Below are 15,957 nucleotides of genomic sequence, written 5' to 3'. Positions count from 1 at the left end.
CAGTCTCAGGATCTCTAGCTGCTCACAGTGACCCCAGAAATGTTGAAAGTCTCTTTTCCAACCCTGAGTGCTTGAAGAATGAGTTGGAGCTCTTCAGTTCTCGGTCTCAAGGTTGTTTATTGTTTCTTATCTATAAAAGATTCTTTCTCCTGCCCTGCCAAGGTCTGTCTGGCAGGACAGTTCCAGGCACTCTCCCTGCCCCCGGCTGGTGTTATGTCTTTATACTAAAAACTACAGGTACAATGTTTACAATTCCTTCTCAATACGTATCACCTATGTTGGACAGTGAGCTTCTACTCTAAACCAATCCAAAAGTGCCAACATCACCCAGAAGATGGAGGCCAAGAAGAAGAAGGAGAAAGGCTGGACACACCCAGTTCCCTCCATCTTGCCCCCCTGAACCCCCATTCTAAAAACCCCAAAATCTGCTTTTTCACCCCGTGATAACTTCACTATTATTCTACTTAAACTGTTGTGGCTTGCTGATCTTCATCTAAGGTTGGTAAATTTTTTCATGGGTCATAATCAAGCCCACAGATGTTTTGGGCTCTGTGCCTGCCCCTCTGGAGTTTAACCCTGCCTCTCTGGAGCCCAGGCAGGGATGTAAATACCAAAAACCCTGTTTTCTGTGGGCACCTCAGCCAGCAGATGGCAATTAGGAAATGGGGTGTCCCAGGGATGCTGCAGCTTCCCAAAATGGGATGCTGGGGGACAGGACCACAATCCTGGGCTCTTCCCTGGTGCCCAGGGCATGGTGCCACCCTGCTGTCCCTCTGGAGGGCACCAGCAGACCCTGCCTGTGCCAGGGGCAGCAGGGACCTCGTGGCACCTTTGCCAGCAGCAAAGGGCACTGCAGGCTTCTCTCCCCGCGCAGGAAATAAAAGATGTTTATTCATCTTTCCATCCTCCCCCGGCCTCCGTACGTGCTACAACTGCTCCGTGAAAAGGCAGGGCGGGCTGCAGCCGAGGCTGAGCAGGCCCACGATGCTGCTTTGCTATTTATAAAGGCAGGGTGGTGATGCTGGAGGCGTGCAGGAGCGGGGGCCGAGGGGATCCTCTCTCTACAACTGCTCCATAGAAAGGCAGGGCGGGCTGAGCAGGCCCACGATGCTGCTCTGCTATTTTAACAAGGCAGGGCGGGCTGCAGCCGAGGCTGAGCAGGCCCACGATGCTGCTCTGCTATTTCGGGCTCTCAGGGTGGTGATGCTGGAGGCGTGCAGGAGCGGGGGCCGGGGGGATCCTCTCGCCGCAGGGATGCGGGGGCAGCCGGCAGCCTCGGGACGGGTTCAAGCTGCTTGTGCTGCTGCCTCCCCCTCCTTCCTCCTGCTGCTCAGCCATCCCCGCTCGCCCCCCCAGCGCCGGCACAAAGGCCTTGTGCGTGCAAACAGCAGCAGGGGGAGGAAATCTCTGCGTGAATAAATGTTCCTTGAGCGGGCAGGGTTTGTTTTCCTAGAAGCACTGAATGGTTCGGGTTGGAAGGGAGTGTGAAAAATCATCTGGTTCCATAGGCAGGGATGCCTTTCACTATCCCAGGGGGCTCTGAGCTCCATCTAGCCACAGCTTCTCTGGGAAATCCATTCAGGGCCTCCCCACCCTCACAGGGGAGAATTCCTTCCCCATATTGAGCCTGAATTTCCCCTCTTTGTTTGAAGCAGATGACATTTCCCTGTCAGGGCCTGGTCAGAGCTGGCAGGGTCGCTGTCAGCACAGGGTGCTTGAGCTGCGGTGGCTCCCACAGGGATCACCCAGGGCTAAAGCCTGCATTGAAGCCTTAAGTCTGAGCTTTCATATTTTCCACATTCTGTGCTGCATTGGTTTGTAACTCTGAGCTTCATATGACGTGTCAGCAGTTCTCCTCACAGCTCAGGCACACAGAGCAATCCTTTTCCAGCCCCAGAACCAAGCTGCAGCTCCAGGCCCAAAAAGTGCCAACAGCAGGGAATTGAGGAGAGCAAACTGGGAGGGTGGCACTGCAGAACATGGAGCTGGGATTGGACAATGAACCCCAATATGGACATGGACCAAAGCTTATAAAAGTCTGAAAACTCGTGACTCACTGTCCATCTTGGGTCCACCTTAGGTTCATCTTGCGTCCATCTTGGATCCACCTTGGATCCATTTTGGGTCTATCTTGTGTCCATCTTGGGTGCGTTTTGGATCCACCTTGTGCCCACCTTGTGCCCACCTTGGTTCCATTTTGGGTCCACCCTGGCTGTGGCTCTTTCCCTGCCCAAGGTGCCTCCTTTGAAGCCCATTTACCAAATCCCCCCCGTTTCCCCTGTACCCCCGTGCACCCCGCAGCCCCCTCCCGCCGTTAACCCTTTGTTTGCCCCTTTGGCAGAGGCGGCGGGAGGGCGCTGCCCCCGCCGGTGCCCGCCACGGCCATGGAGGGGGCAGTGCAGCTGCTGAACCGCGACGGGCACAGCATCTCCCACAACTCCAAACGCCACTACCACGACGCCTTCGTGTGCATGAACCGCATGCGGCAGCGGGGGCTGCTCTGCGACATCGTCCTGCACGTGGCCACCAAGGAGATCAAGGCCCACAAGGTGGTGCTGGCGTCGTGCAGCCCCTACTTCCACGCCATGTTCACAAGCAAGTAGAGTCCTCTCTTCCCCAGGGACAGGCTGGCAGCTCTCCCCTCTCCAAATCCCTCCCCTCTCCAAATCCCTTCCCTGTTCTCACTGCCCTGTCCTTTTGTGTGTCATTTCTGTCAGCAAGAGCAGGAATATTCCTCATTTCACTGCCTTCCCTGAGTCCCTTTGCCCCTGTGCACGATCCTGGTGTCCCCCTCCTGCACAGGATTCTGTCCAAATCCCCTCTCTGCTCAAATCCCCTCCCTGTTCTCACTGCCCTGCCCTTTCATGTGTCACTTCTGTGAGCAAGAGCAGGAATATTCCTCATTTCACTGCCTCCTCTGAGTCCCTTTGCCCCTGTGCACGATCCTGGTGTCCCCCTCCTGTACAGGATCCTGTCCCCCGTCCTGCAGACCTGCCCCCCAATCCCTAGAGCTGGGCAGGAAACCTTCCAGAAACAAACCACTTGTTCCATGCATGGTTTAATCCTCCAGTTCCCTCCCTTCCCTGATTCCCTTGGCCCACAGCTCCATGCCCAGGATCCTGGTGTCCCTCCCTGCCCAGGATTCCTGCTCAGGATCCTGATGTCCCTCTCAACAGGATCCTGGTGTCCCTCCCTGCCCAGGATCCTGCAGTCCTGGTGCCCATTCCCCAGAGCTGGACAGAAACCCTCCCTGGGCTGGGATGCAGAGGTGGATGCAGCTGGTCCCACGCATCCTCCTGTGGGGGAACAGCCCTGCTGGGGGGTTTTTGCTCATTTTGGGTGTCCTTTGGCCCAGATGAGATGAGTGAGAGCCGCCAGACCCATGTGACGCTGCACGACATCGACCCGCAGGCGCTGGAGCAGCTGGTGCAGTACGCCTACACGGCTGAGATCGTGGTGGGAGAGGGCAATGTGCAGGTAGGAGCTGTTCCCCCTGCTCCACAAAGCTGTTCTGTTCCACATTTTCCTCTTTGGGACTCCCCTCTCCTGCTCAGCTCTGCCAGCTGTGCCTGTGGTGGCAGCTGGGGTTGGCAGTGCTCAGGGAGCTGAGCTGCTGCCCTGCCCTTCCCTTCCCAGAGGTGATTTCTCAAAGCTCTGTGCAGTTTCCAGCCCTGCTTCTGAGCACCTGGCCCTGGGGGGAGTTACAGGTGTCCTCCCCAGCTGTTCTCCACCTTGGAAACCAGGAGTGCTCTGTCCTTTCTGTCCTTTCTGGGGCTGGCAGTGCTCAGGGAGCTGATTCCCTTCCCAGAGGTGGCTCCTCAAAGCTCTGTGCAGTTTCCAGCCCTGTTCCTGAGCACCTGCCCTTCTCCTGGCCCTGGGGGGAGTTACAGGTGTCCTCCCCAGCTGTTCTCCACCTTGGAAACCAGGAGTGCTCTGTCCTTTCTGTGCCTGGAGGTGCTCGCTCACTAAACCTGCTCTGCTCGTGCCTCGCAGTGGGACGAGGGTGAAAATCGTTTCCTTGCCCTAGGAACTCCCTTTTGCCCCGTTCTTTTCCACCCTGCCAGACCCTTCTCCCTGCTGCCAGCCTGCTTCAGCTCAATGGTGTGAGGGATGCTTGCTGCAAGTTCCTGCTCAGCCAGCTGGATCCCTCCAACTGCCTGGGCATCCGGGGCTTTGCTGACACCCACTCCTGCAGCGACCTGCTCAAGTCTGCCCACAAGTACGTGCTCCAGCACTTCGTGGAGGTGTCCAAGACTGAGGAGTTCATGCTGCTGCCCCTCAAACAGGTGAGGCCTGTGGCAGTGGTGTTCACGGGGTCCCAGGATGAGGGAACAGACGAGAGTGTTGACTCCGTGCAAAGGCGCCATTGGCGCGATAGAGACTGCGTACCTCTTTCAGAAGGCTTTATTTATTATTTTATGGTAGATATTATATTAAAAATATACTAAAAGAATAGAAGGAAGGATTCCCTCAGAAGGCTAGCTAAGAATAGAATAAGAAATTATAAGAAATGATAAATCACTGACCGAGACAGTCCGAGCTAGCTGATTGGCCATTAATTAGAAACAACCACATGAGACCAGTCACAGATCCACCTGTTGCATTCCACAGCAGCAGATAATTTTATTCCTGAGGCCTCTCAGCTTCTCAGGAGAAAAAATCCTAAGGAAAGGATTTTTCATAAAGCATGTCTGTGACAGAGGCCCTGCTGGCAGTGTGCAGGTCAGGGTGCAGCACAGCTTGTCCTGCTCCATGTGAGGATAAAGCCTGAGGGATGTGCACTGAGGGGATGGGGTTTCTGTCACCCATCCCCGGGGCAGGGGGAGGTGACAATGAGGGGAGGGTCCCATCTGCCCCTGCTGCAGCTCTGCAGCCCTTGGCAGGTGAAGGGACAGTGCTGGGAGCAGCCAGGGCTGCTGGGTCTGTCCCAGGAAATACAGAAGGGACAAATGCCAATAGAGTCATCTCCCTGCTGCCACTGCCAGCGACAATTGTCAGGCACTGCAGCAGCCTCCGCCACGGTGGGGGGAAAAGAGCCAGGGAGGATGGTCAGAGATGTCCCCACAGAGCTGCCTTTGGGGCACCCAGTCGCTGTTTGGAGCCCCCAGCACGTCCAGGAGGCAGAGCTGGCACTGCTGCTCACTGTGCTGGGAGTGCCTCCACACCCAGCAGCTCTGCCCTCCCCAGGTGCTGGACCTCATCTCCAGCGACAGCCTCAATGTGCCCTCGGAGGAGGAGGTGTACAGGGCTGTGCTCAGCTGGGTCAAACACGACGTGGACAGCAGGAGACAGCACGTGCCCAGGGTGAGGTGCTGGGAATGGGCTGAGGGTGGGCTGGGAAGGGCTCAGAGTGGACTGGGAAAAGGGGAGAGTGGGTGGGGAAAAGATGAGAGTGCTGGAAGGGGGCTGCTTGTGCCCACCATCTCCGAGTGCCTGGGCTGGAGGAAGCTGCAGGACAGGGCAGGAGCAGCAGGTCCCTGTCCTACCACTTCCAGTCCAGGTGGGAAGGGACCTGAAATCCCATCTCATTCCACCCCCTGCCATGGACAGGGACACCTTTGGCTGTCCCAGGCTGCTCCGAGCCGTCCCTGAGCACTCCCAGGGATGGGGCAGCCCCAGGAGTTTCTCCCTGATCCCAGCCGTCCCCTTCCAGTGCCCGTGTCCCACTCCCCGCTCTGCTGTCCCCCCAGCTGATGAAGTGCGTGCGGCTGCCGCTGCTGAGCCGGGATTTCCTGATGAGCCACGTGGACACGGAGCTGCTGGTGCGGCACCACTCCGAGTGCAAGGACCTGCTGATCGAGGCGCTCAAGTACCACCTGATGCCCGAGCAGAGAGGGGTGCTGGGCAACAGCCGCACGCGGCCGCGCCGCTGCGAGGGCGCCAGCACCGTGCTCTTCGCCGTGGGTAAGGGCCTGGCGCTGCCCCAGTCCCTGCCACCCCAAATCCCTGCCCCAATCCCTGCCCAAAATCCCTGCCCCAATCCCTGCCACCCCAAATCCCTGCCCCAATCCCTGCCCAAAATCCCTGCCCCAATCCCTGCCACCCCAAATCCCTGCCCCAATCCCTGCCCAAAATCCCTGCCCCATCCCAGCGGTTTGGGCTGTGTTTGCTCCCCTCAGCTCTCAGGATTTCTAGCTGCTCACAGTGACCCCCAGATGTGTTAGAAAGTCTCTTTTCCCAGCCCAGCGGTCCAAGAAGGAGTCAGAGCTCTTCTATTCTAATTCTCAAGTTTATTATTATTTCTTATCTATAAAATTCTTTCTCCTGCCCTGCCAAGGTCCACTCAGCAGGACAGGCAGAGGCACTCTGCCTGCCCCTGGGGCGGTGTTATCTTTTTATACTAAAAACTACATGCACAATATTTACAATTACTTTCCAATACCTATCACCTATGTTAGATAACACCGCCCCGGGGGCAGGCACAGTGCCTCTGACTGTCTTGCTGAGTGGACCTTGGCAGAGCAGGAGAAAGAATTTTATAGATCAGGTACAATAAAGAACCTTGAGACTGAGAAATGAAGAGCTCTGACTCCTCCTTTGACCGCCAGGCTGCCAAGAGCCTTTCCAGCTTTTCTTGGGATCACTCTGAGCAGCCAGAGACCCCCCTGACAGGAGGGATGCCCTGAATTCCAACACTGGCCCTCCCCGAGCAGGTGGAGGGAGCCTGTTTGCCATCCACGGGGACTGCGAGGCCTACGACACGCGCACGGACCGCTGGCACATGGTGGCCTCCATGTCCACGCGCCGCGCCCGCGTCGGCGTCGCCGCCATCGGGAACAAGCTCTACGCCGTGGGAGGGTAAGGGGGCACGGGGAGGGGGGCACGGATGGGCAGCATGGTCCTGGATGTCTGGGGTGGCCATGGAACAGCCCCTTCTCTGTGCACGGGGATCTCTGTGTCCCTGGGATGGCTCCTGCCAGCTGCTGCTGGCCTCTCTGAGGCAGGAAGCTGAGATTCCTCCTGGGAACTGTGGGAGAGAGGAGAGGACAGAAAGGAGGACCCCCCAAAAGGGTTTTCATGGCAGGAGCAGGACTGACCCCACAGCAGTGACCTGCCCCATGGGCATTCCTCATGGGCAGTGCCCCCTCCTGAACTGCCCGTTTCCCTCAGAGTGCCAGACTGGTTTGGGTTGGAATTTAAATCTCATCTCATCCCACCCATCACAGCTTCCACCATCCCACTTTGCTCCAAACCCCGTCCAGCTTGGACGCTTGCAGGGATCCAGGGGCAGGCACAGCTTCTCTGAGCAGCCTCTTCTCCCCCTGTGCAGCTACGACGGCACCTCTGACCTGGCCACCGTGGAGTCCTACGACCCTGTCACCAACTGCTGGCAGCCCGAGGTGTCCATGGGCACCAGGAGGAGCTGCCTGGGGGTGGCAGCCCTGCACGGGCTCCTCTACGCTGCCGGGGGCTACGATGGGGCCTCGTGCCTCAACAGGTAGGGGTTGCCTGGCTGCAGCCTCCCTGCTCCTGCGCGCACTGTCCTGGAGCTGGGAGCCCTGCTCCTGAGCCTGGAGCAGATGTTTGACAGCTCACCTCTGTGACGGTGCTCACAGGGGCCTCAGGATGAGGGAAGAGACGAGGATCTGACTCCAGGTTTCAGAAGGATTGATTTGTTATTTTATGATATATATTACATTAAAACTATACTCGAGAATAGAAAGAAAAGTTTCATCTCAGAAGGCTGGCTAAGAATAGAATAGAAAACAATGATAACAAAGGTTTGTGGCTCGGCTCTCTGTCCGAGCCAGCTCTGCTATGATTGGCCATTAATTAGAAACAACCCCATGAGACCAATCCCAGCTGCACCTGTTGCATCCCACAGCAGCAGATAACCATTGTTCGCATTTTGTTCCTGAGGCCTCCCAGCTTCTGAGGAGGAAAAATCCTAAGGAAAGGATTTTTAATGAAAAGATGTCTGCGACACACCCCCTTCTCCCCACTTTGCATCCCTCGGCCCCAACAGAACCCAGCCTGTGGCAGCTCCCCCTGCATTTCCCCTGTCTGTCCCCAGTCTGTGAGAGCTCCCCATGTCCAGGAGCTTTGCCCTGGGCTTTCCCAGTGTCCCACCTTTGTCCCTGTGTCCCTGCAGTGCCGAGAGGTACGACCCGCTGACGGGCACGTGGACGTCCATCGCTGCCATGAGCACCCGCAGGCGCTACGTGCGCGTGGCCACGCTGGGTGGGTGCTGCCAGGGGGTCCTGGGCACGCTGGGTGGGTGCTGCCAGGGGGTCCTGGGCACGCTGGGTGGGTGCTGCCACGGGGCTGGGGGTCCTGGGCATGCCAGGTGGGTGCTGCCAGGGGTTTGGGGGTCCTGGGCACGCCGGGTGGGTGCTGCCAGGGGGCTGGGGGTCCTGGGCACGCCGGGTGGGTGCTGCCAGGGGGTCCTGGGCACGCCGGGTGGGTGCTGCCAGGGGGCTGGGGGGTCCTGGCCATGCCAGGTGGGTGCTGCCAGGGGGTCCTGGCCATGCCAGGTGGGTGCTGCCAGGGGTTTGGGGGTCCTGGGCAGGCTCCTGAGGGTTCCTTGTGCTGCTCTGCCCCGGTTCCTGTCCCCTCTGCAACACCTCTGCCAAGAACTCCCCAAACAGCTAATAGTAATACTACCTGCTCCTCCAATTCAGACACAATAGTACTGAGAAAATAAAAGCTAAAAAACAATCTAAATTAGAAGTTGACCCTCCGTTACGATTACCTAATTAGTCTAATATTAATCAAAATTTTAAAAAATATTTAAATTCAAAGAAACTACTCTTTGCATTACCTGTAAGGTATAATCGTGATGATGTAAATCCACGATTTGAAAGTCTTTCTCACCGTGATGTAAAAGAACTGCGTCAAGCTCTAAAAGAAAGTAAATTCTCTCCTCCTTATTTTAATTATGTATTAAAAAGTATTTTTAATTCTTATAACTCAGTCCGTGCTAATTATCGAAATGTAACTTCCCTAATTTTGACCAGAGTGGCACCTGTGCTGGGGCTCAGCCTGGGCCTGTGTGGGCACCCCCAGAGTGAGTGTGGGCACCCCCAGAGTGGCACCTGTGCTGGGGCTCAGCCTGGGCCTGTGTGGGCACCCCCAGAGTGGCACCTGTGGCGTTGTGAGTGGGACAGGGAGGTGTTTTCAGCTCATGCCTGTGCTCTGTCTTTGCAGAAGGCAACCTCTATGCAGTGGGGGGCTACGACAGCTCGTCACACCTGGCCACGGTGGAGAAGTACGAGCCCCAGGTAAGTGTGGGAGGGAGGTTTGGGTGACTCCTGTGCCCCTCCCCTCTTCAGGAAGGCCTCAAGCCACCGTGCATGGCTGGGGGATGCAGGGGGCTCAGCAGGGACGCAGCAGCCAGGGTGCAATCCTGAGCACAGGGACCCAAAGCTGCTCTGGGAGAGCTCCCAGTGAGTTTGGACACCAGAACAGCCCCTGGCCCCACTGCCCGTGGTTCTGGGGGCAGCAGGGTCCTGTCCATGCCCTGAGCTGTTCCCAGCTGAGCTGGGAGTGTGGCAGGCTGGGGACACAGCTCTGCCCACCAGGGTCGGTCACTGCAGGGAGATCAAAGGGAAGGTCCTGGAGGCTTTTCCTGAGCTGCAAAGCCGCAGCTGCACTCGCTCAGATTGGAAATAGATACAGCTCAGTCCCTGAGGCTGGGCTGGCATTCAGCTGGGGCACAACTGGTGGCCTGGCACGGGCATCTCTGTGCCCCTGGGACGGCTCCTGCCAGCTGCTGCTGTGCTCTCTGAGCCAGGCAGTGAGATTGCTCCTGCCAACTGCGGGACAGCGGGGAGGAACAAAGTGATGCCCCCAAAAGGGGCATCATTCCAGAGCTGTGCAGCCAGAGCAGGACTGACCTGGCAGGGGTGTGTGGGAGATGCCCTGTGGGGTGGCAATGATGGGCTCCCTGTCCCCAGATGAACACCTGGAGCCCCATTGCTGACCTGGCAGGGGTGTGTGGGGTGGCAATGATGGGCTCCCTGTCCCCAGATGAACACCTGGAGCCCCATTGCCAACATGCTGAGCCGCAGGAGCAGTGCTGGCGTGGCCGTGCTCGAGGGGATGCTCTACGTGGCCGGGGGCAATGATGGCACCAGCTGCCTTAACTCCGTGGAGCGCTACAACCCCAAATCCAACACCTGGGAGAGCGTGGCCCCCATGAACATCCGCAGGTGAGGAAGGGGCTGAGCTCTCTGGAGCCTCAGGAGCGGGGATCTCACCTTGCTGTGCCACAAAACACGGGCACGTTGGGGTGTCAGGGTTTGGGGCTGTCTCAGCACGCTCCTGCCGTGCTCAGAGGGGTTGCAGGGACAGCCAGGAGGGCACAGCAGGGATGTTCTGCACAGGGATTTATCCTCTGCCCTTTGTGTGGCCATAAAGAGCCAGGGCTTGAGCTGGCTGAGCCCACCGAGATGCTGCTGCTGGGCTGTGGGAGGAATTAAGGCTTGCAATGTTGGTGATTTTGGGCTCGGAGGGTTTGATATTTGATTAGGTTTGGTATTTGATTGGGTTTGGTATTTGATGGGGTTTGGTATTTGATGGGGTTTGGTATTTGATGAGGTTTGGTACTTGATTGGGTTTGGTACTTGATTTGGTTTGGTACTTGATTTGGTTTGGTACTTGATTTGGTTTGGTATTTGATGGGGTTTGGTATTTGATGGGATTTTGTATTCAATGAGGTTTGGGTGATGGTGTCAGAATGAAGAGGGAGCTCAGAGGGTTTGGTATTTGATGGTGTTTGGTATTTGATGGGGTTTGGTATTTGATGGGGTTTTGGTACTTGATTGGGTTTGGTATTTGATGGGGTTTGGTATTTGATCAGGTTTGGTATTTGATGGGATTTTGTATTCAATGAGGTTTGGGTGACGGTGTCAGAATGAAGGGGGAGCTCACAGGGTTTGGTATTTGATGGTGTTTGGTATTTGATGCGGTTTGATATTTGATGGGGTTTGGTATTTGATGGGGTTTGGTATTTGATGGGGTTTGGTATTTGATGGGATTTGGTATTTGATGGGGTTTGGTATTTAATGAGGTTTGGTATTTGATGGGGTTTGGTATTTAATGAGGTTTGGTATTTGATGGGGTTTGGTATTTGATGGAGTTTGGTATTTGATGGAGTTTGGTATTTGATGGGGTTTGGTATTTGATAGGATTTGGTACTTGATTGGGTTTGGTATTTGATGGGGTTTGGCATTTGATTGGGTTTGGTATTTGATGAGGTTTGGTATTTGATGGGGTTTGGTATTTGATGGAGTTTGGCATTTGATGGAGTTTGGTATTTGACGAAGTTGGGGTGAGAGGGTCAGACTGAAGGGGCCCATCAGTGCCTCTGTGCTGTGCTCTGCCTGCTGGTGCCCCAACAGTTCACTTCTCCACGGGCTGTTTGTGGGGTGCCCGCCATGCTGAGCGCCCCAGCACCCGCAGCCTCTCCCCATGCTGTCCCTGCAGGAGCACCCACGACCTGGTGGCCATGGACGGCTGGCTCTACGCCGTGGGCGGCAACGACGGCAGCTCCAGCCTCAACTCCATCGAGAAGTACAACCCGCGCACCAACAAGTGGGTGGCGGCCTCGTGCATGTTCACGCGCCGCAGCAGCGTGGGGGTGGCCGTGCTCGAGCTGCTCAACTTCCCCCCGCCCTCCTCGCCCACGCTCTCCGTGTCCTCCACGAGCCTTTGACAGCGGGCCCGGCCGTGCCCCGGGGCCTGGGGACAGCGCCTGAGCCAGCCCGGCCCTGGGGGGGCCCTGGGGACACCCAAGGGGGCACCAGCTGTGCTCCCAGGAGGGCACAGGGGGCTCTGGGGACACCCACGGGGCCACCAGGGCCACCAGCTGTGCTTCCAGGAGGGCACAGGGGGCTCTGGGGACACCCACGGGGCCACCAGCTGTGCTTCCAGGAGGGCACAGGGGGCTCTGCCTGCAGCCAGACTCATCCAGCACCCCCAAAAGCTCCTCTGGGCAAGGGGACCCCAAACCATTGCTGCTTCTGGGATTGCCGTGCTCCAGCCGTGCCGCCGGGCACTGCCAGCCCCGTGGGGCCCTGTGGTGGCACTGCCAGCCCTGTGGTGGCCCCGGGGGACAATGTGTGACCCTCACTCTGAAGGTCACCGTAGCCAGCTCAGCCCGAGGCGCGTGCCCCGCTCCGGACGCTGCCCCGCTCCGAGGGCGTCTCTTTGATGCCTTAACCACAGCGAGAGAGGAAGCCCAGCCCAGGCACAGCCCTGCAGGGTGGGGAGGCTCCTGAGCCCCCCAGGGCGCCCATGGGGGCCCAGCTGAGCGTGCTCTGGCCGGGCAGGTGGTGCAGGGACCTTGGTGGCACCGCTGCCATCGCTGCCGGCCCAGGCTCTGGACTGGGACTCCCTGGGTTTGCTGTTCCCCTCTCTGCAAAGCAGACACTGGGTTTGTGGAAAGGAATCAGTTCTTGGAGGAAGAACAGTCCAGCCTTCCGAAGGAGGAGGATTGCCTGGCATTACTTTTTTGGGTATTAATTTTTTTATTTGCCTTTTTTATTTGAACGCTAATATGACTCCATATCCCTTTGTTTTTTACTCTGCCCTGGTACTCCCCATCCCTCTGCTCTCCAGGCAGCAGGAGGGGTGCAGTTCCTTCTCTCATCTGTGGAGGAGATGATTCCTGTGCCCTGGAGGTTCTCTCTGGATGGGTGGGGTGTGTGCGTGTGTGAGATGCCAAAAGCAGCACGGGAGGGACCCTTTCCAATCAGCGACTCCCTGGCAATTAAACAACCCCTCTAATGAGCTAAAGCTTGGCTAAATTAGCACTGTGAGGCCTGTCCTGAGCCAGGGCCCCGTGCTGTGGTGTTTCAGGGTGTGCTGTGCGTGTGAGCCGTGAGCTGAGGCACAGCTCAGGTGCTCTGCACACACAGAGGAACGACTCAACCACTGGTACCTCAATGTGCCCAAATGTTCAAATGTAGCATTGGAAATACGCTCCAACTCTTTGGAACTCGTTCCTTCCTCCTTTTTCCTCCCCTGCTCCCCAGTTCTCACTCACAGAGCTCAGATTTCACTCCTGTGGTTCCTGTGGACCTGAATTCTCAAGCAGCAGGAGATCCTGCTTCCTGAGGAGCAGGGACAGGGCAGAGTGACTCCTGTGTCCCCCGGCTGGCTCCTGAGCAATATCCCACCGAGCCTGACCCAGGGGAACCCAGCAAAGAGGGAACCTCCTGTCTGTGCTGCCCAAACTATGCAGGAAAGGGCAAAAACAACCCCCCAGCACCTTCTGGGGGTCCCCAGCCCCCCGACCCACACTGTGTGGACACGAGGTGTCAGCGCCCGCCCTGGCACGTGCCGGGGTGGGATCGCTCCTGGTGCTGCCCGTCCCCTGCCGAGGAGGAGGAGGAGGAGGAGGGGACGCCTGTCTGTGTCTGTCTGTCCGTCTGTGCTGTCCGAGGGGAGGAGAGCAACTCTGCGTGGCTTCCCTGCCAGTTTCAGTCCGTGCTGTCTCGCCCAAGATGTTCCTTGTTGAGCTCCCAGCAGAGGAGCATCCCCAAACCGGGGGGCTCCGGGGTCTGGGGTCGTTCCCAGCAGGGCCAGCCTGGAGCCCCTGCCCTGGTCTGGGGCTCCCTGGGCCTCCCTCTGGGCACACCTGGTCCAGATCCATGTCCGAGCGTCGTCACTTTGATTTCTCTGTAACTTTACTCGACTTTATTTATGTGGAACTCTGTTTTCTCTGAATTTTTTGCACTACATGGGGCTGGGGAGGGGATACAAGCAATAGAAGCCAACGTGTACAATAAAGACATTTTCTTGGATATTGGATCCTGCCTGGTGCATCCCTCACTGTCCCTTCCCTGGCTCCTGGGGCTGCTCCTGAGCATGCAGGGGAGGTTTAGGCTGTGTCAGGGGAGGGTTTGGGATGGACATCAGGGAAAGGCTCTTCCCCAGAGGATGCTGGGCAACCCTGAGCTCCATATAAAGTGTTAGCAAGTTCTCCTCACAGCTCAGGCACACAGAACAATCGTTTTCCAGCCCCAGAACCAAGGGTGCTGCTGCAGCTTCAGGCCCAAAAAGTGTAAACAACAAAAAGGCCCAAAAGGCTCAAAAAGTGCAAACAGCAGAGAATGAAGGAGAGCAAACTGGCAGAGTGGGACTGCATAGCCTGGAGCTGGGATTGGACAGTGACCCCCAATATAGACATGGACCAAAACTTATAAAAGGGTGAAAACTCGTGACTCAGAGTCCGTTTTGGGTGTAGCCCCAGCCAGGCTCTTGTTCTGCCCAAGGTGTATCCTTGTAAGGCCTTTTAATAAATCCCCACTGTATTGCTTTAACTCTGCCTAGCCTTTCACTTCCTTTATTTACTTTACACCCCACTCTATCCCTCGAACTGTGTCCAGCCCCTGTTCCGGGTCAGCCCCTCGTGGCTCCAGTGCCCCCGTCCCTGCCAGCCCTGCTGGTGTCACTGCTGTCCCAGCGGGCGGGCAGGGCCTGTGGCAGCAGCAGGAGCTGCACTTTGTGCCCCTGCTCTGAGCTGGGAGGTTTCATTTGGACCCAGCTGCAGGAGCAGCACGTCGTGGTCACGGCCTGACCGTGTTAGCCACGGATCCAAGGGGAGTCACATTTTCTGCACAGAGCACAGCTGGGGCTGTTTGCTGCCCATGGGCAGGAGGTGCTGGGCTGCTGCTGGGCCGTGTCCCAGCTGTGCACAGAGCACAGAGCAGCCCCCGTGTGAAAATCAGGGAATTTGTGGTGGGGGCCCTCCCGAGGGGGGTCCTGCTGCTGCGCTGGGCCAGGAAGGGTTAATGGGTTCTGGGCACAAAGGAGCTGCTTCAAAGGTCAAAAATGGGGAGAAATGTTGTGGCACATCCGTTCTCAGCTGCTCTCTCCTGGTGAGCGCGGCCTGGCCGTGCAATCCCTTTTGGGGAATATTTTGCTGGAGTAAAACACAAATGGGAGTGTGTCTGCCAACCCCAGCTTGATCCCAACAGATTCCCCAGGAAAACCTCCTAAAGTAACCTGTGGATTTGTCACACCATATCTTCTATGGTGTTTCTTACATCACTGTTATTTGTATTCACTAAATCTGATTTTTTTTTTTCAAACATGCCATCAGTTCAATTTGTTTTGACAAGATGTGATTTCCACAGCCCCATGTTGATTTGTATTAATTATATTCTCCTCCTGTAATTCTCAAAGTTAATCCAACTCCCTCACAGCTGTTACATCATTTTCCCAGGAATTACTGTCAACTGGCAACCCCATAATTACCGGGGTGGGTTTTTACCCATGGAAACACTGATATCCCTGCTAAATTATGCAATTTCTTTGCAAATTCCGTGGTCCTGCAAGACTGAATTGCAACAGTGACTCAAGCCCTTTGTGTTCAGATCTTTCAAACTTTCTAATGTGAATTCTCTCTCTATTTTGATCCAGAGCATTCATTTTGTGTTCACTTCTCAGCAGCCACCTGAAAATAAAAAAGGTTTCTCATTTCTTATGGCTGTAACTCCTGGGGGGTTTTTCCAGCACAGAAATATTGAGTCTGCATTTACCTTTTGTCATTAACTTCTTGTTTTTATTGTTTATATTTCCATGCAGTGAGGCACTCACAGCACAGTCAGAAACCTTCAGTTTGCTTCCTTTTAAAGCATTTATTCTTTTTTTTTTTTCTGCTCATGCACATCTCCTTTTGCTCTTTGCTCCCTTGATCCATTTCACACCACTCCTAGATTTTGGTTCATGTCCCGTTTGATATTTTTCCCCGTTTATTTTTATATCTTTAACCCAGCTGGGAAGGGGGAACCCTTCGGAACCCTTCAACCCCGGGGATTTTTGTTAATGCTTAAACAGCAACGACCAACTTTATCTCACTGCATCCTTATCTCCGCCGGTGCGGCGGCCAAATTCCATTTGGGAAAACTTGGGAAAACGCTCTGGGATGGGATTGTCGGCCGGATTCCTTGGGGGAAAAGGCTCTAGGATGGGGTTTCTGGGCCGAATTCCTTTTGGGAGAACCCTCCA

At 56.2% G+C, this 15,957-nt stretch overlaps 1 protein-coding gene across 2 annotated transcripts; it reads left to right on the top strand.

Annotated features, from left to right (window-relative positions):
- KLHL17 (kelch like family member 17) lies at nt 1-11,772 on the top strand. Of its 2 annotated transcripts, none has more exons than XM_063176892.1 (11): nt 1-2,595; nt 3,356-3,477; nt 4,065-4,286; nt 5,188-5,304; nt 5,691-5,904; nt 6,654-6,798; nt 7,271-7,438; nt 8,093-8,181; nt 9,148-9,221; nt 9,970-10,151; nt 11,428-11,772. In XM_063176892.1, exons 1-11 carry the CDS (start codon nt 2,385-2,387, stop codon nt 11,654-11,656), a joined length of 1,773 nt encoding a protein of 590 aa, XP_063032962.1. In that variant the 5' UTR covers nt 1-2,384; the 3' UTR covers nt 11,657-11,772. The 2 variants fall into 2 exon arrangements, with proteins under 2 accessions (XP_063032962.1, XP_063032963.1); XM_063176893.1 differs by having other exon boundaries at nt 2,429-2,549.
- Nucleotides 11,773-15,957: the final 4,185 nt, after the last annotated feature.

Source organism: Melospiza melodia, chromosome 26 (genome assembly GCF_035770615.1).
Source record: "Melospiza melodia melodia isolate bMelMel2 chromosome 26, bMelMel2.pri, whole genome shotgun sequence".
Classification (NCBI taxonomy): Eukaryota; Metazoa; Chordata; class Aves; order Passeriformes; family Passerellidae; genus Melospiza; species Melospiza melodia.
This window is presented reverse-complemented; position numbering and strand designations above follow the sequence as displayed.